At 37.4% G+C, this 24,219-nt stretch overlaps 1 protein-coding gene across 2 annotated transcripts in view; it reads left to right on the forward strand.

Moving 5' to 3' along the window:
* The first annotated feature begins 2,642 nt into the window (after positions 1–2,642).
* The window catches only part of LOC127437629 (neuron navigator 2-like), a 78,061-nt gene continuing 56,484 nt past the window's right edge, over positions 2,643–24,219 (forward strand). Inside the window, exons 1-4 of one of the 2 annotated variants that reach the window (XM_051692662.1) lie at positions 2,643–2,767; positions 6,702–6,813; positions 8,262–8,606; positions 17,091–17,213. In XM_051692662.1, the coding sequence (XP_051548622.1) occupies positions 2,662–2,767; positions 6,702–6,813; positions 8,262–8,606; positions 17,091–17,213 (686 nt within the window). In that variant the 5' untranslated portion in view covers positions 2,643–2,661. The remainder of the gene's footprint in view (positions 2,768–6,701; positions 6,814–8,261; positions 8,607–17,090; positions 17,214–24,219) is intronic. The other variant, XM_051692663.1, reaches the window with a different exon arrangement.

Genomic DNA, 24,219 nt, shown 5'->3' on the forward strand with positions numbered 1-24,219 from the left:
ACAGTCCTGCTCTACATCTAGTTTGGTGTCATCAGAAGGGAAAAGTTGCCAAGACCCCGCTACTGGGGCTCAGACCCACTCAACCGCCAACAATACAGTCAGTGTGCAACTTCCACAGCTCCAGCAACAATGCAGTCATCCCAATACGGCCACGGTCGCTCCATTCATGTACAGGTGATGACCGTTGTAATGAGTAATTGTATGTTTCTTCACAAAGTGTACTAATAAAGGGTTTGTTCACCCAAAAATTAAAATCCTCTCATGATTTACTTACCTTTAAGCCATCGCAGATGTGTATGACTTTCCCTCTTCAGCAGAACCAAAGTGAAGATTTTTATAAGCTGATTTCAACTCAGTTTGTCCATACAATGCATGTAAATGTATGCCATCAGGCTGCTGGCTCTTTGACGGTCCAAAAAGCATATTTAAGCTGCATACAAGTAATCCACACGATCATTTAATGTCTTCTGTAGCAAACCAATAGGTTGGTATAAGAAACAAATCGATAATTAACATTTTTTAACTTTAAATCGTTGCTTCCGCCCAGCGCTTTATTTCTGTTTGAAATGAACTAACTCTAGCGTGACGTTCGTTCCTCTGTTGTGTACAAAGCATACGCTTCCGACTTCTCGCGTGAACGCACCATTGTGCTTACATCACTGATGCATTGACTGCTGGCTGGAAGTGATTTTTTAAAGTTAATAAAGTTTTAATTATCGATTTGTTTCTTTGTTTTAAAGCCTGTGTAATTTCTGACCCACTAACCTACACCAAATTGAACTGTTAAAAATAACATTGTTTTCAAACAGCTTTTCCAAATCTGAAAAAAAAAAAAAAAAAGATTGTCCCTCCCCAAACTCTTGCCATTGTTTGAGTCAGTGTTGCTGCGTCTGGCTGGATGGGCCACTTCCTTGAAAAATCAACCTACAAATGGCTTACATTTAATTGTCTCTACATATTAAGCTGGAATACAAGAAAGTATTTTAACCTGGAAAAAGTTACTTGCTTCTGCTTTAATACATAGTGCCCCACTTTGTGGTACTATAATGCATTCTGTCCTACACATGCCATATGACACCCAGTTTAAGAATGCATGTTTGTTATACTGTAATGAATTTGAGCCAGAAGTTTGCTCTGTCTCTGTAGGTCTCAAACGGAAATTGATAAGACAGGACTAATGGCGGGAACAGATGAAAGGAGAGAAAGAACAGGCCTACGCAGTAAATCCATCCATACTTCTCTGGAGAACCTGACAGGTACACTTTAGTGATCATATAGATTCACAACCTAGTGTTTAATGAAACATTTAAAGCTGCGACGCGTAACTAATGAGCACATTTACATACACATTCTTACACCGATTATGCTTAATAAGCCGACAACGTGTGTGGTCATGTATTGCTGTAAGGTCATAAACGGTGTAAGAATTAACCGATCCACACGGGTACATTTTTGCACATTACATCAATTTCACGTTGCATGTCAACACCTTAAATGTCGTTCTTACTGGCTTATCCAACATGTGCATGTGTTTTGCACATGCCTCTTCATGGTTTTACATCAAAAGCAGAGAATAACACCATTATTTCAAATGTCACATAATGTGGATTTCTTGCTTTGTTTGACTGACTTTTTAAATAAGCTGATTTTTTGATAGCCAGCGTATTGGTGTGCTTATAAACGCGCTCAATGGCCCATTGTTTAGAAAACAGGTTGTCCTGCTCCCAACGCATGCTATTGGTTGCGCCTGAAATTGATAACAGTGTTTTGAAGTGTTGTTTGCTTTCAATAATTACGTGGTAATGTGTTACAAGATAAATCTCTTGACTTGAAAACACCTTTGTTCATTTAAATGTTTGCCTTAACCTACTGAGCACCATGTGTCAAGAAATTGTGATGGCCAGAAGAAGGTATTATAGAAGGTATTATACAATATCATATTTGTTCAGTGTGTCTTTAAGTATGAAAACACTGTTCATTTGTGAATTAGTGAGCAGTGTTTTCCGAACTCTGAGGCCAATGTCAGGCCAGACGGAGAGTGAAAAAGAAAACAAAACAGCACTCATCTGCATGTAAAAGGCTATGGATGTCAAGGAGTTGCCAAGGCCTACCAGCATGTGGGTGTCTGTGTGTGTGTGTGAGTGTGTGTGTGAGAGCAGATCCTTTCTCAGTTTGTCAGAGCTCTGTGCAAGAGAAAAACTCCTCTCCACAGGGGAAGTTCACTGTGCTGGTGTGGGCATGAGAGCTGTATTGCAATTTCCTCTCTCTTTTCCATTGAGGACAGGAAAATGCTGGATTGCCGTCACAAGAGCTTCTTTCACGAATCAATCGGGACATTCTCTGAAAACAACTCAGAATGTGTCAGACAGACCATTTATCCATCTTTAATAGTAGTGTAGGAGAGTCAAAGACAAACACGTTACCCAAAGAAAGTGTGCAAGGAAGGACAGTAGTTCCTCTCTGGAGTCTCCTCAAGACAGAAACTGACACATCTTCTCAATGGACCAAATGAGAAGTCATAGTCCATTGGAGTCCCCTGTTAGAACCAGAAGAGCAGGAAATGGATCTGATGAGGAAGTCTTACAAGACAGGTGCGAGGGGGTAGATACCTCTAGAGGACCACCACGGCCATCTGTTGAGGAGGTGAATGCATTCAGTTGCATGCATCAGCTGCACCTGACCCAGCACAAGTGGGTATGGGATGGCATTGCACAAGTTAACGAGGAGATCCTTCTAACCATGTTGGATATTTTTGAGAAGCATAGAAGTAAGTGTGGATGTGAATTTTAGATGACTTGATTGCAGTGTACACCAGCAGTGTTGGGTAAGGTTACTTTTAAAAGTAACTCATTACAATATTGTGTTGGGGGCCTGGGTAGCTCAGCAAGTAAAGACGCTGACTTCCACACCTGGAGTCGCTAGTTCGAATCCAGGGCATGCTGAGTGACTCCAGTCAGGCTTCCTAAGCAACCAATTGGCCCAGTTGCTAGGGTGGGTAGAGTCACGTTGGGTTAACCTCCTCGTGGTCACTATAAATGTGGTTCTTGCTTTTGGTGGGGCGCGTGGTGAGTTGTGCGTGGATACCGCGGAGAATAGCGTGAAGCCTCTACGTTTCTGCGGTAACGTGCTCAACAAGCCACATAATAAGATGCGTGGATTGATGGTCTCAGACACGGAGGCAACTGAGATTCGTCCTCCGCCACCTAGATTGAGGCGAGTCACTACAGCACCACGAGGACCGCATTGGGAATTGGCCATGCCAAATTGGGGAGAAAAGGGGAGATATATATATATATATATTGCATTACTCCTTAAAAAAGTAACTTAATTAATTAAAAAGTTATTTTTTATGGAAAGTAAAGCATTACTTTACTTTTGAGTTACTTTTTTAACTTTTTTTGTTTTTCCATCAACATGGCAGCCAATATGAATAATGAAGAATAACTATTGTCTTGCCTAAAGCAGCAAAGTCCAACACTTGAACCTGCATCATATATGTCATCATGTGCTGTGCCCATCGACAATGCCAGAGTCAACTTGAGATGTTTTTCAAAAGTCAGGATATAATTCAATAGGGAATGCCAGCCTAACATGTTCAAGGAATAAGTCTGATGAATAAATAAATATTTTTCACTTAAGTCATGGCAGTGCACGCTTGTTTTGAGCTAATCCACGGTGCGTTCAGATGCCACTGGTTGATGCATACAACTTCAAAGGCACATGTTGATACAACTTGAATGGAATCATTTTAATGCTACTAAAACGTCATAAAACAGTTTGTTTCATGAATCAAACTACTTGTTTATTATGAAACAAAAATTTAGAATATTTTTAGAAACTAAGACATTTTCTCTGCATACACAATCCATGTAGAATGTTGCTTGGAGTCACTGATCCAGAGTCAGCATTTCTCATCCCGTTCTCCCAAAAACGTGTTTACGGATTTTTTTAATGCAGTGTGTATTAACACATGAATCAACCATGTTTCACTCAACCGAAAGTTGTTGACTTTATATTACGTTAAAACACGAAATGCGCATGCATGTTAGTGAGTTGATTGACAGGTGATGTCTGTATCTAAAAGGTGATTGGCTCTTTTACCTGCAAAGTGGGACTTACTTTCTACATCCATTGACTGTTGGGTGCTAGAGCTTCTTGGTTGGGCGTTCCAATTTCTCCTATTCATTTAAATAGAAGTTACTCGTCTCTACAGGCAATACAGGGACAGTAGAGGTGTACAAAAGCAACACGTTACTTTATTTAAAAAGTAACTCCGATATTATGGTCTAAAATAAAAAATATTGCATTACTTTACTTGTTACTCGAATAAAGTAATCTGATTACATAATGCGCGTTACTTTTATCTCGTTAACCCCAATACTGTACACCAGTATTGAGTGACATCTTTTAAAATTCCTGACCTTTGGCACAGCTCATCTCAGCAGAGTTGCAAGTGGCCATGAGGTATTCAACATACTTTACGTCTTATTTTTATTATTATATTCTTTGGCTTTTTGACACTTTTAATTAACAGCAGAGACCAACTTTGTGTGTTGTCAAAGTATGTACCACATTTGATGAAGAACATCAACATAATAAGTACATTCTTTAGGTTGGCAGGTGAGTAGTATGAATACATTCCTAGATATACTTCATCCGGTAATGAGAGCATTGTCCCGTGGCCCGAATATATTACGTAGTAACAATAACTACTAAAGTAATTTTAACAAGTACAATTTAACCACAAATAACAACTTTCTTTGTATATATACCACTTACGGTTAAGAAAGCAACAGCAACTGTCTCGTGGTTCTCCGGCATTTTTAAAAATTCACAGTTTTGAATATGACATTGGATTATGAAGTAGTAAAGTGTCCAGTGGATGCACACTTCAGAATCTCATGAGATGTAGTATGTCAACCAGGTATTTCTCATAGTACTCAATTGACATACTGTTTTTGGTATATTGTATAATATGGGGAGAAGGAGTGAGAATACAAGTGGTACATAATGCATAATTTTGTTAGACTTTTTTTTGTCATAGCAGATGGCATAAATCTCTGTGCACTCTTACAATTATAAGTAAATCTCTTAAGGTGCACTCAGTAATTTTTTTCCTATTAAAAAAGTTTTATTCCTAAAGAAATGAGTTGTTAGTTTTAAGCATATGTATAAAATCATGACCACTCACATGAGATGAAGACTTTAGTCATTTCAGGAACCTTATAAAAGCTGTTTTATACTACATGGGCCAGGGGCGCCCTCATGGGGCCGCCATTTTATAATCACATGACCAGCTAAATACTACTTGCTTAATCTCAGTAACCGTCTTGTTATTGGACACATTCACTCTTGGATTGGCTGATTGTGAGTAGTGAATTTCTACAGTGACATTTGTAACTGAAAACTATTGATTTTATATGATGTTGCATCCACACCACTTGGTGTCACTGTAAGTCCAAGATGACACGAACAAAAATTTACTGAGTGCACCTTTAAAATATATACTCACTGAGCACTTTATTAGGAACACTTGTACACCTACTTATTCATGCGATTATCTAATTAGCCAATCGTGTGGCAACAATGCAGTGCATAAAATCATGCAGATGCGTGGCATGATTGTTGGTGCCAGATGAGCTGGTTTGAGTATTTCTATAACTGCTGATCTCCTGGGATTTTCATGGCCAGAGGCCAGAAATATACTCTACTCAAGTACACAAATGTAGATGCAAATGTTTGGCCAATGCATTTACTTTTGTTACTGTGCTGGTAACAAACCTCAGTACTCAAGGGGCTATAGAGTTACCTTGAAAGGTCTGAGCCATTGAAACAGATGTGGTTTTATTCAGGTAGCTAGTTTTAAACATGTTGACTTCAACTAATTTGATCAGCAAGATTCTCTTTATCTGTTTCTCTGCCAATACAGTTTTTGACCTGAAAAACAGACAATTGACCATAGAAGAAGACTTTTGTGCTAACGTTGCTATCTGGCATACATTTCAAAATGCAGCAACATGAAATCAAACTTGTGTAGCTAGAAACATTTGCATTCAAATTTTGGGTCTTAGTGATGCAAAAAATAATGTTTCCAGGAAGGTGGGTCTCTTTTTTTTAAAGGTCTGCAGAGGGCCTAAATGGCCAAGAGTTAGCATTAGCATGCGGTTCTGAAAGGGGCTGTTTGTGCTCTTACTGCCTTCAGGAATGTACTGTACCTCAACACTCGTTGTCTTGCACGTTTTACATCATGTGTGTCTGTGAATGTGTTGGTGTGTGTGTGTACACCACTCTGTACCTCCTGAGCCCCTTGTGGACCCCTCATGATCAGTAAACAGCCCTTAATCCAACTGGCCAAATCCCCTCTCACCTCTTGCATACAGTGTGTTTCTTTTTAAGCAGCAGTTGGCTAAGGTTTCATACGTTGAAACTGCATCAGGAAAACAAAAAGCTCTTTTAACAAGCACTGGGAGATTTAAACTCATGCTTCCTAATAAGCAAACAGGGGAGAGTTAGCACCGTGTTGCCAATACGTAGTCTGGAATTGCTTCATGTACATTATCCCATGATTCTCCGGATTTAGGAGCATTTTTTAAGCATTTTAAGTGTGTGAATGTTTGTGATCAGACATGTCTTAGAGTTACGGGAGCAGCTGTTTGCAGGCTGTGGTGAAGTTTGTGTGATGAAAAGTCTGGTTTCCTCAGGTGAAGATTCAGAGGCGAAAAGACTACGTACTGCAAAAAACATTGCTGATCTGAGGCAAAACCTAGAAGAAACCATGTCCAGCCTACGGGGAACAACTCATTTCAGTCACAGGTAGGACTGGTGTGTATGAGTTTGTGTTTTTACTTATGGGTGGTTGACAGATATGCATTTAAAAATTGGGCTTTTATTTATTTAATTAATTTATTTTACAAAAAGTTTTTAGGTTACAATTTGCATTCACTACCAATTTCGAAACCCTAGACTGAATTTATATTTTTCATAATCTTAAAAATCTTTTGATCTAAAGGCTTATGCTTCAGTGTTTATGCTTCAATGCTAATTGTGTTTACGAATGAATTTACCAATGAAAACTAAAATTATATTTATTATTTTATTTTAATGGATGAGTTGGACCTAAAAAAAAAAACTACATGCATAATGATTACACTTTGTAAATTGATACTAAAAAGTCAACGATATAGTGTTAAACAAAACTAAAATATCTGTTTGCCTTGACAGTTTGTACATAATCACACTCATTTTCAAAAATGTTAATCAATCACCTGCTTAATTATGAAATGGTATTTAAATAATGTATATTATGACACAGAGGTTTCCCTCTAGTGGTAGTTATCTCTTATTGCTCTTTCCACTGCAAGGTTATATTCAGATTCTAAATGACTTGAGTTCAGTAGGGCTGAAGTAAAACATGACATTAATTATGACTGGGCACAGAGATCACAGCAGAGCTCAGAATGCACCCCATTGTTCATGGGTGTGTGAACCCTTTTATCTGTGGGGGATTGTGAATAGTTGAAAACTCTTAACTGGCTTTGAGGAAGACAGTTTGATTGACATTAGGAGCTGTTTTGGGGGGTGTCGGGTTTTGTGTTTGCTGCGATCAGTTTGATATGTGTCTAAGCCATTCAGTGTACAAAAGCTAGCCGTGAAATCGGCTGGGGGCAACCTACTGTCTGCTAATGCTGGATAAAAAGCTTGTTTCAGTATCCCAATGAAACTCTGTCTCGACAGGATGCAGAATTGTGGCAGAAGTTTTTCTTAATGCTACTTTTACTTTTTCTTTGTTCGCTGTCTTTCACTCTGTTTAAGAACAAAAGGAAATCCCCTTATATGTTGATGTAACATTTTCAGTCTGTTTTCTTAAAGGAATAGTTCACCCAAAATGAAAATTCTGTCATTATTTACTTGCCCTGATGTTGTTCCAAACCTGTAGGCCTTTCTTTCTTTTTTGTGGAACACAAAAGTGTTAGTTCCGTACAATGAAAGCGAATAATAAAAAATAAAAAAAGCCATGAAAGTACAAAAAAGATGATATTTTTCCGCTATATTCCAAGCCTTCTGAAGCCATACTATAGCTTTGTGTGAGAAGCAGACTGCAAATCTTTGTCCTTCGTAACTCTAAAATCATGTTCCTATCTACCTACCTACCTCTTTGTCTATCTGTCCATCTGTCCCTATTTAACCTTGTCTGACATCTGTGAGTGTATGAATATGTCATTAACATCTCATGTATTCTCTCTCTATCAATCACCTTCCAGTACCCTGGAAACAACCTTTGACAGCACCATAACCACGGAGATCAATGGGAGGGCCTTGCTTGCCCTTAGTCCACGCCCAGCTTCTGCATTGCCGTGGCGACTAGGCTTGTCTAGCCCTCGCCTGCAAGCTGGTGATGCCCCCTCCTTAGGGAACACCTTCATGCTCCATGGCAGTGGCTGTGGGCAACACACACACAGACATCAGACCTGCACACACAACCTAGGCAGCCTTGAATGCTCAGAAAATGTGGAGAAGATGGAGGGTGTTGCAGTGGAAACACTGGGGTACATGAGTGATGGAGATATCCTTGGAAAATCCATGAGAGTGGATGGCGTCTCTACTGGGTGAGTGAGGTTTGCAAAGTTTTTCAACAATACATAAAACATATTCATATACAGTATATGATTACTGAGAGAATTTATTGATTATCAGAAGACAGCATCTCCCTGCATCTACCACTGGATGGCACTCTTTAGTTAGTCCTTATTACTGGAATCACCAAGCAACTCGCAAAATAATGAATTATTTATATGTTTTGAAAAACTTTCTCTCTTTTTAATTGTTAAGTGTGTAGTTTATGTTTTTTTTTTCTTTTGTCCCTGCTGCCTAACACTCTGTTTGCTCAACCAATGGCAGACAAGGGAGTTAAAAAAAAAAAATATGTTACAAAATGGTTTTTGCAATTCTGTTAAAGGGATAGTTCAACCAAAAATGAAAATTCTCTCATTATTTAGTCACCCTCATGATACCCCAGATGTGTATGACTTTCTTTCTTCACCAGAACACATATGAAGAAAAATAGAAAAATATCTCAGCTCAGTAGGTCCTTAAAATGCAAGTGAATTGTGATCTGATTAATGAAGCTTCAAAAATTACAGACAGTTAGCATAAACGTCATCCATACGCCTCCAGCTGTTAAATTAATGTCTTCTAAGCAACATGGTCGCTTTTGATGCAAAAAAGATAAATATTTAAGTACTTTAATCTCTAAATGATGCTTCCGGTCAGAAGCAGTACGCGCGTGTGACGTAATCGCATTGGCATTTGAAACGTGAGAACTGACGCTCATGAGTCAAAGCCGGAATAGCAGCGCTGTTTAATAGTAAGAAGGAGGGGGGCCTGGGTAGCTCAGCGAGTATTGATGCTGACTGCCACCCCTAGAGGCGCGAGTTCAAATCCAGGGTGTGCTAAGTGACTCCAGCCAGGTCTCCTAAGCAAACAAATTGGCCTGGTTGCTAGGGAGGGTAGAGTCACATGGGGTAACCTCCTCGTGGTCACGATTAGTGGTTCTCGCTCTCAATGGGGCTCGTGGTAAGTTGTGCGTTGATCGTGGAGAGTGGCATGAGCCTCCACATGCTGTGAGTCTCCGCGGTGTCATGCACAAGGATCCACGTGATAAGATGTGCGGATTGACTCTCTGAGACTTGTCCTCCGCCACCCGGATTGAGGTGAGTAACCGCGCCACCACGAGGACCTACTAAATAGTGGGAATTGGGCATTCCAAATTGGGAGAAATTCTTTTTTTTTTTTTTAAATAGTGAGAAGGAAGAATGCTGTACAGAAGCTTTGTTGGTTTTGGTTTAGATCTGTTTTTATCTGTTTCTTTACTCACAATGGTGCGTTTGTGTGCTTATCCTGGATATCTCAACCGAGAGGAGAACGTGAGATTACGTCCATATCATGGCAATGCGAATACCTCACACGAGAGACGGCGTGATCTCCACCCTCTCGTGAAGCTTACTGGAAGCGATGATTAAGAGTTAAAAAGTATTTGAATATTGATCTTTTTTCGCACCAAAAGTGATCATATCGCTTTAGAAGACATTAATTTAACCACTGGAGTTGTATTGATGATGTTTATGCTGACTGTCTGAGATTTTTGGAGCTTCAAAAATCGTATCACAATCCACTTGCATTTTAAGGACATACTGAGCTGAGATATTTTTCTATTTTTCTTCAAATGTGTTCTAGTGAAGAAAGAAAATTATACACACCTGGGATATCATGAGGGTGAGTAAATAATAAGAGACTTTTCATTTTTGGTTGAACTATCACTTTAAGTGAAGCTAGTGGTGCAGAAATTAACACCACAAACCATATTTTTCATGTTTGGATTTGGAATAATAAACAGATATGGGAGTGTTCCAGAAACTGTATTGCCTTGAGATCACGAAGACATACAGTAAGTAAAAACTTTAATGGACGTTTTTTAAATAGTTTGCAAACCATAAAACATTTTTGGATAAGCAAACTTTTAATTAAGGCTACAAAATGTACAATTTGCTTCCTTAACAAGTTTTGTTTGTTTGTTTGTTTGTTACATTAAAATGTATATTTTAAGTGTGTGCATGCTCTTTTTGAGTGTGTGTTTATGTATAGTGCAGTGGCTCGGACCGTATTGCGCAGAATTCCTTGTGCCATGAGTGGCTAGCCACATCTTTTTAGCATGTAATCATGCAATGCCGATCCAGCTTTCTTTATTCACTTCACTCTGTAATTGTGTCATTCACCAGGAGCTCTGGCAATTTCTGCTTGCATGCTTAAAGTCTGTTTTCTCTGGTATAAAACATACTTGTGTGGTTTGTGGCAACATGCAAATTACAGTATTTGGATGAACTCTTGACCTTGTCTGTTCCATGTATAGTTTTAAGCGACAACTGACATGGAAATCAGCTTAAATGAACAATTCACCCAAAAATGAAAATTACGACCGATAATGGATTTTGCAGATTACAAAAATGGGGGGAAACCTTATTTCTGATTAATTGGACGATTTTCACATTATTTCACATTAAGTTAATTTGTGTTGAAATTGTAAAATAAAAATAAATAAAAACATTATATAAAAATGTTTAATGTTATAATTAATTAATTAGTTATAATAATTAATTATACATAATTAGAGTTATAATTAAAGTAATACTTAGAGTTAATATTGTATAATTATTATTATTATAATAAATAATTTAATGCAAAGATATTAAAAATGAACCAATCGATATATTTATGACTACATGTAATGATAACGGTGATTGTTTTTATTTCACCTCTAGTGGCCGCTGTTGTACTCTAAAAACACCCCAGTGTCACCCACAGAAAAACAGAAATATTGGTGTTCATTTTTCTGATATCTGATAGTTCCAAAAGCTCTTTTCAGTGCTGATTAATCAGCAAAAATGATAAACATTTAGTCTGCTAATGTGTACATTAGCATTAGTCTCTAATAATGAGCCGGTCTACTGTATGATAAATACTGTGTGGCTAGAATTTTGAGAGCCCTCATTGCTCTTTCTTTTAGCAATTATTTTGTGCAGATGTCTGTTGTCAGCTGTTAATTTCACTGTCTGTCAGTGCACGCAACGTGTAGCCTGTGGAAGAGAACTGGAGTCAAGGGTCATGGGAAATATTCATGGTTGGATACTGAGAGAGGATGAATATTTGAATATTTGGGGCACAAAGAGAGAGAGGGCAAAAGAAAGAGAAAGCATTCAGGATTAAGTATTTACCTCGCAGAGATGCATAAGTTAGCTGGGTCTCATGGAAAAATCAGTAACCTTTTGACCCTGTGCTAGAGATATGAGGTTACATCCAAATATGGAAATATGACTAAATGCATAAACACACTACATGTAGCATTGTACACTTAGAGTCATGCATAATCTTTTCCCCTGTCTTGGTGAAACAAGAATCAGACAGACACCTTTTATTGAATTCTCATATTCCTTTTGCTCAGTACTGAATTCCTGTAAGTGATTCTATTACCAGAAGAAAATCTTTGGGAGACATTTGATCATAGTTGGAAAGCTTTTAGGGCCAATTACTGTGACCATATATGGGTGAGTTTTTTACTGGCTTATCTTAGTGCCATCAACATGAAGACAACATGAAACACATGTAATCATGTGAAATAGAAAATTCAGTGGGAAGTAATGTGGGGTGTGACTTTTATCCATTGGAATTTGATTGGATAGTGAATGTAAGGCTATGATATTAATAGTTAATATTATTTTTCCCCCGCCCATGCAGCCTTGGTTACATCAACAGAAATTGAAAGTTGTTTCAAAGATGTAGAAAGATACCACATTTTTTCTGAATAATTAAAACATAAAACAGTTTTATTCTCCAAAATAATGTGCACTGAGTAATCATGCACAATAATACCTAGAGCTTTTATTTAAAAGTTATTATTATTGATTTCATGATGTTTTGCTGGTGATCTCACCTTGTTCCTCTGTTCATCTACCATTCTTTTAAGATAAGATGTTAAATTACATATAAAGTGTTTACCAGGCCAGGGCAAATTAATAACCTGCTTGCACCAGAGTGTTTTACTGGTCAAGCCAATGTTAACAAGACTTTGTTGCTCAGTAACCAATGTTAAACAGCACCAATGGCCGCAAATCTTCCCATTAACACACCTGTCATGGAGGTATATAAAATGAAATATTTTCCAAGCATTGAACTCAAAACATTAAAACTTAAAAGCACTGCACAATCATAAATAACTCCTACAAAGCACACTGTGGAAGTGCTGTGTTGTATTTATTGTCTTAAATGGTAATGCCATGATACTATGATATATACCATGGTACATTATGTTTGCCATATTCATATACCATGGTATTTAAATGTTACTGTAAGGTACTTCAAAGAATAGTACCATGGCATTACCATCACTGTAGTGTCCAAAACACATGGCATTTTCATGGTAAGACGATGGTGCTTTTATGTAAGTAAATGTGATACAATTTTGATAAAGGGCAACCTCTCAATAAGTCTATTACCACATGCTATATTATAGAGTATTTATTCTAAAATAAAGTAACTTTAAACACAGTTTAAGCAATTAATCATTTTAATCAATAACTTAAAGGGACACCTAATTTGAAGCATGCAGTTCATGTCACTAAAACAGTGATATTACATATTAACATTCACAGTGGCGGGCCGTGCATTAAAAGTCTAGGCCTACAGTGTGATTCATGCCATTAAGAAAACACAGTTTCATAATGAATAAGACACCCTGTGCCTTTGGGCTTCATACGTCATGTCGCAGCTAACTAGTAATACCAATTGACATTTTAAAAACACGTCCACGCACGAAAGCCAGAACTTGAAATGACACTTAGTGCTCAAGCAAGCCTAATTTTAACTGCAGCATGACTGTTTTGTGAAATGAACATCTCCCGAATAAATCATAATTTTTTATATGAATCTACCAAGGAGGTCTATAATACCTAATCTATCTAATAATATTTGTGATTTAAATGTTGCTTGCAATAAATTTCATTTCGTCAGGGTACATGGTTATGCTGTGTTCCATTCAAGTTGGATGTGGGATATTCCTACTTGATATCTCCGACCATAAATGCATTCCATTCCCTGATATACGGAAGATGACGTTTAAGGAAACAAAACTGCAACGCTCCCGTTAGCTTAGCAGGTGTTTGACTCTCATTAGAAATATCTCCTAGCAACCCAACTGATAAACAATGCTGCAGCGCTAGCATTTGTGCTACAGGTGTACGATTATCAAAAGAGATTATAATGTTTTATACACCTGTTTCTGCAGGCGTTTGTTAAACAAGCTTTAATATCATGTAATGTGGAAACGAATTCATTTATCGATGTTACTTAATAAAGTGAATGTTTATCACTTACTTTGTATATCTCCCTGAGTGTCAACATGTTTGTGTGACATCATGCCCCTGCATCTCGGTGAAATCGGAAATAAGAATTTCTGCATGAGCCTACAAGTTGTAATTCTGACTTCAAGATGCATTACATTGCACTTTTCCTGGTAGGAAGTTGTAAAATCCAACTTTCCAAGTTGAATGGAATGCAGATCAAAACTTGATCCGACACTGAATGCTCAAGCAGCCTAATTTACACTTAGAAAACGCCTGATGTTGCTATAACAATGCAAAAAGCACTTACCAATTTACTTGAAGTGAAAATCAGTCCTCCTTTCCTGTTTAATAAATTAAGCAATCACACGGTCATGCAGAACATCTCGTGTTTTTAAATCCATATGGATCTCTTTCTCAATGGCGATAGCGGCAGTAATGACAGTCGACTCGTCAGCAAGATCTCGTGCTCGCTTTCAAATTACGTCACTTAAAGCGTGATTGCGTCACTCAAGGCCAGCTAGAAGGCCTCAACCGGGACATATCCTAAAGATCACACCCACCAAGAACAAATAAATCAATCTGATTGGCTGATGAATCTGACAGTCTGACTTTAGTTGCCCATTCATTTGCACTATTGAGGGATTCTGTGGAAATTCTGAAGGCCTGAAGGGGTGGAGCTCAAACTCACGCACTGCTTCTGTTAACAAGCTCAGCTTTGGGCATGTGATTTGTGAAACAGTTGTAAGGCAATAAATTCTGACTGGATAAACTTTTCGTTTTTCTCTATTTGTTTGTAGATTAATTAAGAGTGGAAAGCGATTAAAAATACACAGGCAAAAAGGTGATTGAGAATGAAAGGATGAAAAATATTTATTTATTTGGCATGTTAGGCCAGCAGAGAAGGCTTCTGAGAAGAATTCGCCACGGAACATTCATAGTGGAAGCTCAAAAGCCACTTAATGGACCAATTTCTTTGTCCTTTACTGGCTTCCAAATCCTTGCTAGATGTTTGGAAAAAATATGATCAGTAATAAAGGATTGCACAATGTTAAGCAACTGACTAAATCATATCTCTGAAAATAATCATACCTGATGATTTATTTGCTGCTTAAATGATTAGTGTGGCATTTGCTGTTTGGAGTCGCTCCCAATTTGCATGTACCTAAAATCCTCCCGCCTGCTCAGCAGGTTAGTCAGCAGCCCAGATGATAAAATTGTGCCATGTGATTGCTTCACAGCAGGAAATGAGTGATTAAGATGAAGGAAATTGGTCTATTAAGAAGTTTGTTTCACTAGAAAAGTCATGGAAATTAGCAAAATCCTATTATGGATTATGGAGAGTCATGGAAATTTCTATTGTAACTATAAAATGTTTCTAGTTATGCTTGCTACTAAAATTATGGCTAGAGATGGCTCTAAATATACGGCTGCTAGAAATTGCTCTTTGTGAATGCAATGGTGCAAAAATCTTCATCAGGTACTCAAGAACAACTGGGAAAATCATGCAAATTCATTCATCAAAAGGTATGGGAACCCTGAAATTGAAAAAGCTACATTATGCACGTCAAAATCAAATTAAACTGACAAAACATAAACTTAATCTTAAATTGGATGAGTGCAATTGCAGCTCTCCCCCAGCAGTAGTTTTAAGTGTTTGATGGATCATGTTGCTTGTCCCTTGAAGGCAAATTACTTTTGAAAACCTGTTTAGAACATCCACTTAAATGGCCCAACAGAGCAAACACCCATCAGTCTATTGCCTCAGGTTAAAACCCAATGTCCCACACAGATCAGCTGTCCACTTCTGCCTGCAGTCCAACCCACCAACTTCCCCTTATCTGTCTCTCTTATCCCCTCATCTCAGTGCAGTGTGTCCTTTATTAAGAACACATAGATACACTAAGATCACAAACACACTCCAGCTTAACAGTCAATAGACAGTTATGTGAAACCACCATGCAGGTTATATTGATGGTCGCAGTCCTGGTTTGTGACTTTTAGGGAGGTAAGTGAATATCTGGACTTGGTTAAGGTTTTGCTGGATTGATTGGATTGGTGTTAAGTAGAAAAAAACATAGTTTAGTTTGCAGCTGCTTATTTGGACTAATTGTCAACTGTTAATGAGTTAAAACACATTTTAAATAGCTAAAGTGTGAAAGTTTAAAAGTTCATGTTAGATAGATAGCTCATACCACGTGAGGTTCCTTTAGGATTATAGTTTTACAGATCATATATAGATGTGCTGAGCATATATACACAAAAGAATATATATATATATATGAGAGCATATTTATAGAGCTTACAAACTGTTGATGTTCTGCAAAGCTTGAATGTACATACAGCAAATTGTGCATGCTGTTTTCAGTACACAGAATGTCAAGTCAACATCATGGACGGTTACGTTTCAGAGACGGACTATAAAGAGGAATTGTGCAGACAGAAAAAAACAGCTTTTATTTCTTGAACAATACACTGTAATCTTAAACTGCTTTTTTTATTTACAATTGATGAAAGATACATTACTCTTAATTAACTCTTTAAAGGGAGATCATTAATATATGTTTATGTCAGTCACTTTTCTGTCACCAAATAAAACATTACAATGAGCGTCTAAATGGGTCAATATTCAGAATGACATACGACTATGAGTTTTTATGTGTGCTAGGCATCCTTTGCATACAAACAATGTTAACATAGTTAAACAGTTTTCATTGTTTCCATTTGTCAGCATACTGCAAGATATAAAAACATTATAGCACTTCTCAAATATAATGTTAACTCCAGCTGTACTACTTAAGGTGGTAAAACTGGTTTTACCTGTGTGTTGATTTCACTAACATTGACAAACATCCCTCTTTAAGCTGTTGGTATATAGATAATTGAATTCATTTGTTATGAATATGAACACTCCAAGTCATGACAGGTTGTCAAAAGAGCTGGGTAAGTACAGATCAAAAGAGTGGCATTATCTTGTAAAATATTTTCTTTTGTTCATCTCTCCCAAATACATTTTAAACTGTAGCGCTTACTGGATCATTTGTTTATGCTCCATTTACAGGTAAGGCATCGAATTAGACATGTAATTGCATTTCAGTTGTTTTAAAGGGCTGAAAAGGGTCCCATTTATTTCCCACACTGTAAACTAGGAGCATTTTATTGAATACAGCATAAAGTATGACACTGTGTCTGTGTCTGCAGCTATATGACGGATGGAGGGCTGAACGTTTACTCCCGGAGGGTTAATCGGGTCTTGGATGGAATGAGCACCGGAAGAGGGACCATACACCACTTCAATCCCAAGAGTCAAGATGACACTGACAGGTAGGACTTAACCTTTGATCTCTGCACTCTTGGTTACCTGAACAGATCCACCTGTGGACACTCCTGGTTCTTGTTCGTAGACTTCACAGCATGTTCAGTAGTCAAGTTTAGGGCTGGATGATATAGTACGAAAAATACATGTACATTTATGCATTTGGCAGAATCTTTTGTCCAAAGCAACTAACAGTGCAATCAGTTTGTGCATTCCCTGGGATTTAAACCCATAGAGGAAACAAATACTTTCCGTTTTTTTTTTCAGCCTTTTAAGAATAATCAGTATCCTGATTTTAAAAAAATAGCTCACCCAAAAATGAAAATTATCTCATCATTTACCCACCCTCATGCCATCCCAGATGTGTATGAATTTCTTTCTACTGCAGAACACAAATGAAGATTTTTAGATTAATATCTCAGCTCTGTTGGTCCATTCAGTACAAGTGAATGGTGGCCAGAACTTTGGCAGCACATAAAGGCAGCATAAAAGTAATCCATACAAATCCAGTGGTTAAATCCATATCTTCAGAAGCAGTATGATAGTTGTGGGTGAGAAACATTCAAAATTTAAACCCTTTTTTTTTTTTCTTTTTTTTTTTTACTATAAATCAACTACCGACCCCACCTATGCACGCTCACCAGAGTTCTTGTTCTTCTGTTTTTTTAATAATTTGCATTATTTGTGCATATCACCACCTACTGGGCAGGGAGGAGAAAGAAAAAAGGGAGGGATACAGCAAAGGAAAAAAATGAATAAATCATATTTGCACAACAAACCAGTAGGTGGCAATATGCACAAATAATCTGCAAAAAACAGAAGAATAACAACTCTGTGTGAAAGCAGATCTATATTAAAAAATGACTTAAATACTGATCTGTTTTTTTTTTTTTTTTACCCACACCTATCAAATCACTTCTGAAGATATGAATTACTTTTATCTGCCTTTATATACTTTTTGGACCTTCAAAGGTTTGGTCACCATTTGCTTGCATTGTGTGGACCTACAGAGCTGTGATATTCTTCTGCAGAAGGAAGAAAGTCATACACTTCTGGGATGGCAAGAGGGTGAGTAAATTATGAAAGAATGTTCATTTTTGGGTGAATATACCTTTTTTTTTTTTTTTTTTAATGAAATGGAGATTATCCTGAAAGATAAAAAAAAAAAAAAAAAATCAATTGGGGAAATTACCATTTCAAACAAACAACCGCTGTTGCCAAGTAGATTCAAAAGTTTAATGCAAATAAAATACAGTAAACTGTAGTTGAAAATTATTAAGGCATTTTTTCAATACTGCCCAATTAATTAATCTTAAATATTTTTTATTTATAGTCAACCAATTAGCTATGCATGTAGTAAATGTTCATTTTTACCTACAAACTTGACGCAAATGAATCGATTTTTGATTGAAGCATGAGTTGATTCATTCAAATGGACAGTTTGACCTGATTCACATTAATTCAATTTACCAATTTATGACATTTTTTCTACAGAGTTTAAATCAAAGACACTATTGAAACCCCTCTGTCTTTATGCTCTCATTCTCACAAGTTGCGAGAGCGAGGATTCGCAATCTGTCTTCAGTAAACTTGATGGCCATATAAAAAATGCATTAAAATCATCACAATACTCACAATTTAGTTTAATTTTATATTGGCAGTAAAATCATTCGACATATCACCCAGCCCTAGTAAACCTGGAGCATATCAGACAGGTAACAGAGTTGGCTTTGTTTGCTCACAAAGAAGAGAGCGGCGATTGTCTCATTCAGTGCCAAAGGCAACAGCTAATGGATAGGTTTAGACATAACCACTCACACACACACACATGGGCCATTGCAAACACTTTATGCATTGTTTTCTTTGAGTCAAACGCAGCTGCTTCACCAGCCAGTGCATTAATGTCTGTTTTCGTGTGTGTGTGCTTGCGTTTGGTGTGTCTGTGTACTGTACTGAAGGCCCTAAGGCTGTTTAACATCCCACATCCCTCTTTAAACTCATGTTTTTTGCACGGTGTTTCCTAAAAAACAAATATGAATGAATATGGTCTGCATATTCATTATTAAAAATGTTGATGGAACCGTGACTCACTGATTGAAAGTTGAAAGGTAAATGAAGACATGTTACAATCAAGCAGAATTACTCTCTCTTGCAAATCTTTATGTAAAAGATATATAGAAAAATATAATCGATACAAAAGAAATATGAGAAAAGATTTTAAGGAAACAGATGAAGAGAAAGGAAAGTAAAAAAATGCAGTAGGTGGGGAGGTAAGCAGATGTTACAAGAATGTGCAACTGGACTCTTTTGAAAAGAATGATTAAAGAAAGAAAAAACAAAATCATGTGAGAGGATGCCAGTTTTCTAGCATTGTGAACCTTAAACATTTTATTGATCATTAGTGATCATATTGTCTAGTATAGTAGTCTTCATACAGACATTTTAATCAAGGTTGCACTTGCCCCAGTATCAACCTCAAAAGCAAAAATCAAAATCATAAGTTCCAGACTGATTGGCTACTCAATTTCTATGTGAGAGTGCACAGGCTTTAACGGTCCACCAGGTACTAGGATGCTACAGCAAGCACTTCCTAGGAAGAACTAATCGCTGTTTTTGAGATTCAGGGCATCACATCTTTGTCTTATTGAAAGGGGGTTCGGTGGAAAGGAGGAGGCGAGAACCGGCTTGACAACTTAAATAATAATTTAATAAACAACTTAAACAAAACACACAACCAAAATCACACAGTACAGCTGCCTGCAGTTCTCTCTCTCTCGAACTGTCGTCCCCGGCCGCCTTTATCCCTCGCGCTTCCCATCAGGCTGATTGGGGACCGGGTGTGTCTCATTCCGGCCCGGCCCCGCCCTCCTCAGCTCTACACTTATATATTCAGGGGCCAATTCACTAACCAGTTGTGTGACTTTTATGCACTGAAAGCTGCTTCTTTTTCACTAACCACCCACAATCTACTTTAAGCAGGCACAGTTAGCACTGAAATAGCACTGCTTTGCTTCTTGAGAACTTAAATTAAGTCACTGTCATTCCTTTTTCGGGCAAACATGACCCCTTTCTATGTAAATTATTTGTGCTTTATGCACAAAACTCCTTTTTGCTCTTTCCTTGCGCAACTAACATTGTGCTATTACCACCCAAGGAAAGCAGGCAGTATACTGAGTTTAATTTAAGATATGTTTGTGTACATTTTCTATTGATCATTGCAGCAGTCATTCATCAAATAATAATCAAATGACGATGAAGAGCATTTAACCTGGCATATATCTATACACGTGGCATAGTCAAGCACTTTTTTGGCATGTTGAAGGATGATTTGAGGACTGCTTTGCTATTATTTCAATGAGTTAACGCTTTTGTCATGCTGTTCTGTAATTGGAATCAACAATTGGTATCATCGTTTTCCAGCCTGGTCTCATGAAATTTACGTGAGCATTGCAAAAAATGTGCTAAACTGAAATTACATGCTTCATTATACATTTGGCTGTAGTTTTAGGTGAGTTACCAAGCAAGCTAATGATATAGAAATAAGTGTGTATATGTAGGTGGGTCTGTAATACAAGTCTTAAAATGTATCGTTTTTCAAATCATGCATTAAATTAAAAGTGTTTTGATATCATAACATAGCGGGAGGTGAGTAATAGAGAGAAAAATAAGTGTTTATAAAGTCATAGTCAGCAATTGTTTCCATGATTTGTGTGGCAATGAATAAAACGCACAGTTGTTGTAGCGCCTTCAGTGTTAATTTCACCAGGAAACTGCAGCGAAATGTAGTAAGTGGCATGTAAAAATAAGTTTGCAAAAATGTATATAGAGGAACATTCATTCTATGAGACCAGGTTGTCATTTTCAGTTTTACTTACCTCTTAAATGTCACAAAAAGCTAACTGTGGTTGGACAATGACAGGTCAGTCAGACAGCCCCTTCTTGTACATGTGGGCAAGAATTTGTCCAGACTTTATAAAGTTAACCAGACTTTACACCAATAGTTAAAAGTCTGGCTCTGCAAGGCTAAGCTTGCCCTGTTCTTGATGAAGTAAACACACGCAACATCTCACAGATGGAGTGGCAGTTGATCAAGATCTTTCAAACCTTGGTACGTTGAAACTGAGGAAAGTCAGACAGATGACCTACAGACAAGCATTGTTAGATCCACAGTTGCCCAAATAAGGTCTTTTTTTTTTAGACCAGCCAGGTGAGCTCAGAGAATCCTGTGCCCAGTACCTGTCAAGATATCGACTTAGTGCCCAGACTGATACAGGTGAAAGAGGGATGATCTAAGACCTCATGAAATGTTTCTGTGGGGCAGGAATGGTGAGAATCCAAAAGGAATGTATTTTTTTCCCTTCTTCTTACTGGAAATGTTGATGTAATTTGTAATATGCGAATTCTTTCTCCACCAGCTGGCATAAGACAGAATTAGACCAATTCTCTTGCGTTATTTTGACTTGCTTTGTCATCAGATCTGCCAAAGCATAAGTCCCGGGCCAGTGGAGAAAGACGAGGCAGTGCAAACTTGGTGATACATTATCGTGAAAGCTGCATGAATAACATTGCGAAGAGAACCATGATAGATTTGGAGTTAGATGATGGTAATGCTGGAGCAGATTGTTTGATTCATACTGGACTATAAATTCGGTCAAGAATCCATGATCACAACAAGCCAAGCTCTCGTTTTTATGGTCTGATGATGCATTTTTGAACTGATGCTCCAGGTGAGCCATTAAAGGTTGTTGTTTTGTTTTGTTTTTTGCTATATGACTATGTTTGCCTTGCAGAAAATAATTTATTTTGCTGAGACGTTTTAGTTTTTATTAGTGTATCTATATATCTTTTAGTTGTAGGCCAAAACTTAAGGTAGTAGTGTTTGCTAAGGCAATCAGACTTAGAATTTTCACTTTGTTCACGATAAAATGGGTGAAAAAATACCATAAACTTATATAGAAGGTTGGACCCAAACTATTTCTACAGACCAGAATATCAAAAATACGGGAATAAAGTAGGGGGGCATTCATCAAAAAAAAGGTTGAGAAACACTGGGTTAGGGGCTCTGTAAACTGTATCTTTGCTAGCGGTTTGGAGCTCCCGCCCTTTTTAGAGCTTGGCCTGCAGCAATATCCTTCTCGTCATTACACTAGCAAGAACAAAAAAAGTCCTGTCCGACCCAGATCTTACTGTATCTATTTTAGACATGAAAAGTGCGGGTGCCATTTTTTCATGTTTACACTGTTGTATTACAATAGCGTGACGATGTGTCAACCGGTTAAGTTAGTAGATTGAGTTGTGTCAGACCACAAACTGTTTTTTTGTTGTTTTTTCAAGACTTTGCTTTTTATTCCCAGTGATGGCTATGCGAGAATCGGGGGAGATTAACAGTCATTCATCATGAACAAAGTTCTGTTACTAGCACTATTAGGTGATAAGGTTACAGTACACTATTAGGTGTTGAAGAATCATCCTCACTGACTTGACATCAGTTTTGCTTTTTTCCTCATAATTGGTCCACTTTGGATTCGACCGATATGGTACAGATTATTTTTTTATTTAAGTGTTTGATAACCGTTATGCAGAACTGATTATTATTATTTCTTATTTCTGCTTTTTGAAACAACAGTAGCTATATATTTCAATTGGACTACTACAATAAAACATAATGAACATTTTGGATATTTTGAATTGAGCTAGCTGTTAAGGTTAAAATGCTAGAGCTGATATTAAAGAGTTGATAATGAAATATGTTGTAAAGTGTGAATATTGGTAAAAATATTGGTTGAAACGATTGCAATGGCGGTCCAAGCCATTTTCCATTACTCCACTATTTTCATAAGGGAAGGTCACATAAGTATTGCGCCCATGTGGATATAAACCTATAGTGTTTGATTTCCGTTTGTCAGGATACAAAAATAATCTAACTTGAGAACCAATTACACTGTACAATTCAGAATTAAAGATGACTACATGGTCTTGTACACACCCCTTGGTTCTTCTTCTTTGTCATATACAAAAAGTTAATGGTTATTCATGCATACATATTACATATTATATTGACCGCAGTCAAGTGAGCCACAAAAAGAGGGAATATTTGAATTTTAAATATCTTCACATAAAAATAGGAAATATCAAACAAAATAGGAGAACTTTATACAGTTTAAATATTCAAAATAGGCATATTTTAATATACAAAAAACACTTAATATTAAGAAAAACATTATGAACCTCTTATGCTATTTATGGCTCTTACACCGATTATTGGTCTATCTCTACTTTGGAGACAGTTTCTTTATTTGCACAAATTCGCACATGATTTATGTCAAGCCTCTATTCTGTGTACTTTTTTCTTTTTGTAGAAAAGACACAGGACCTCTCTCCATTTTGTAATTTTACAGACATATTGACACGCCCTCATAAATGACAGTCGTCTCAAATGTGTAGTGTCTGAATCCCTGCAGTAGATGTCCATTTTTCAGTTGTGTGTTGACTGCTACATTGTGTTTAACTGAGTAATTTGGCTAAGGCAGTTCAAACGCAGCACTGTAATGTGATCGGGGCGTCTCGCCCAGAAAAGAGCTTAGGGACCATGTCTGGACTGAAAGCAGAGACCTGGTCAAATCCTCACCCACGCACAGAGGAAATGTGCCACATTGCACTCACATCTGTGGGTCAGTGGGTTTCTCTCTTTAATTTCAGTGGCTTTGAATGCCTTTGGCTTAGGAACGCTAAAGTTCTTGAGACTGATCAGGCTTTTGTACAGCGTTCTGTGTGATGTGGTGAACTTAACTTCTGGAGCTGTTGAGAGATGCTTTGCGGTAACTCTGTGGGGTCTTATTCTATACTTTTGTAGCATTTGGTAGTGTTTTTCCCTTAAGTCATTTTATTATATTGGAATAGGATGTGTGTTTTTATTGTTTTTCTATGTGTACATGCACTAGATGTACATTTGACCATTTTAACACATCTCTCTTTTTTTTCTTTTTTTATGCCAGTACGTGTCCTGTGTGAATG

This window comes from Myxocyprinus asiaticus, chromosome 48 (genome assembly GCF_019703515.2).
Source record: "Myxocyprinus asiaticus isolate MX2 ecotype Aquarium Trade chromosome 48, UBuf_Myxa_2, whole genome shotgun sequence".
In the NCBI taxonomy this organism is placed as follows: domain Eukaryota; kingdom Metazoa; phylum Chordata; class Actinopteri; order Cypriniformes; family Catostomidae; genus Myxocyprinus; species Myxocyprinus asiaticus.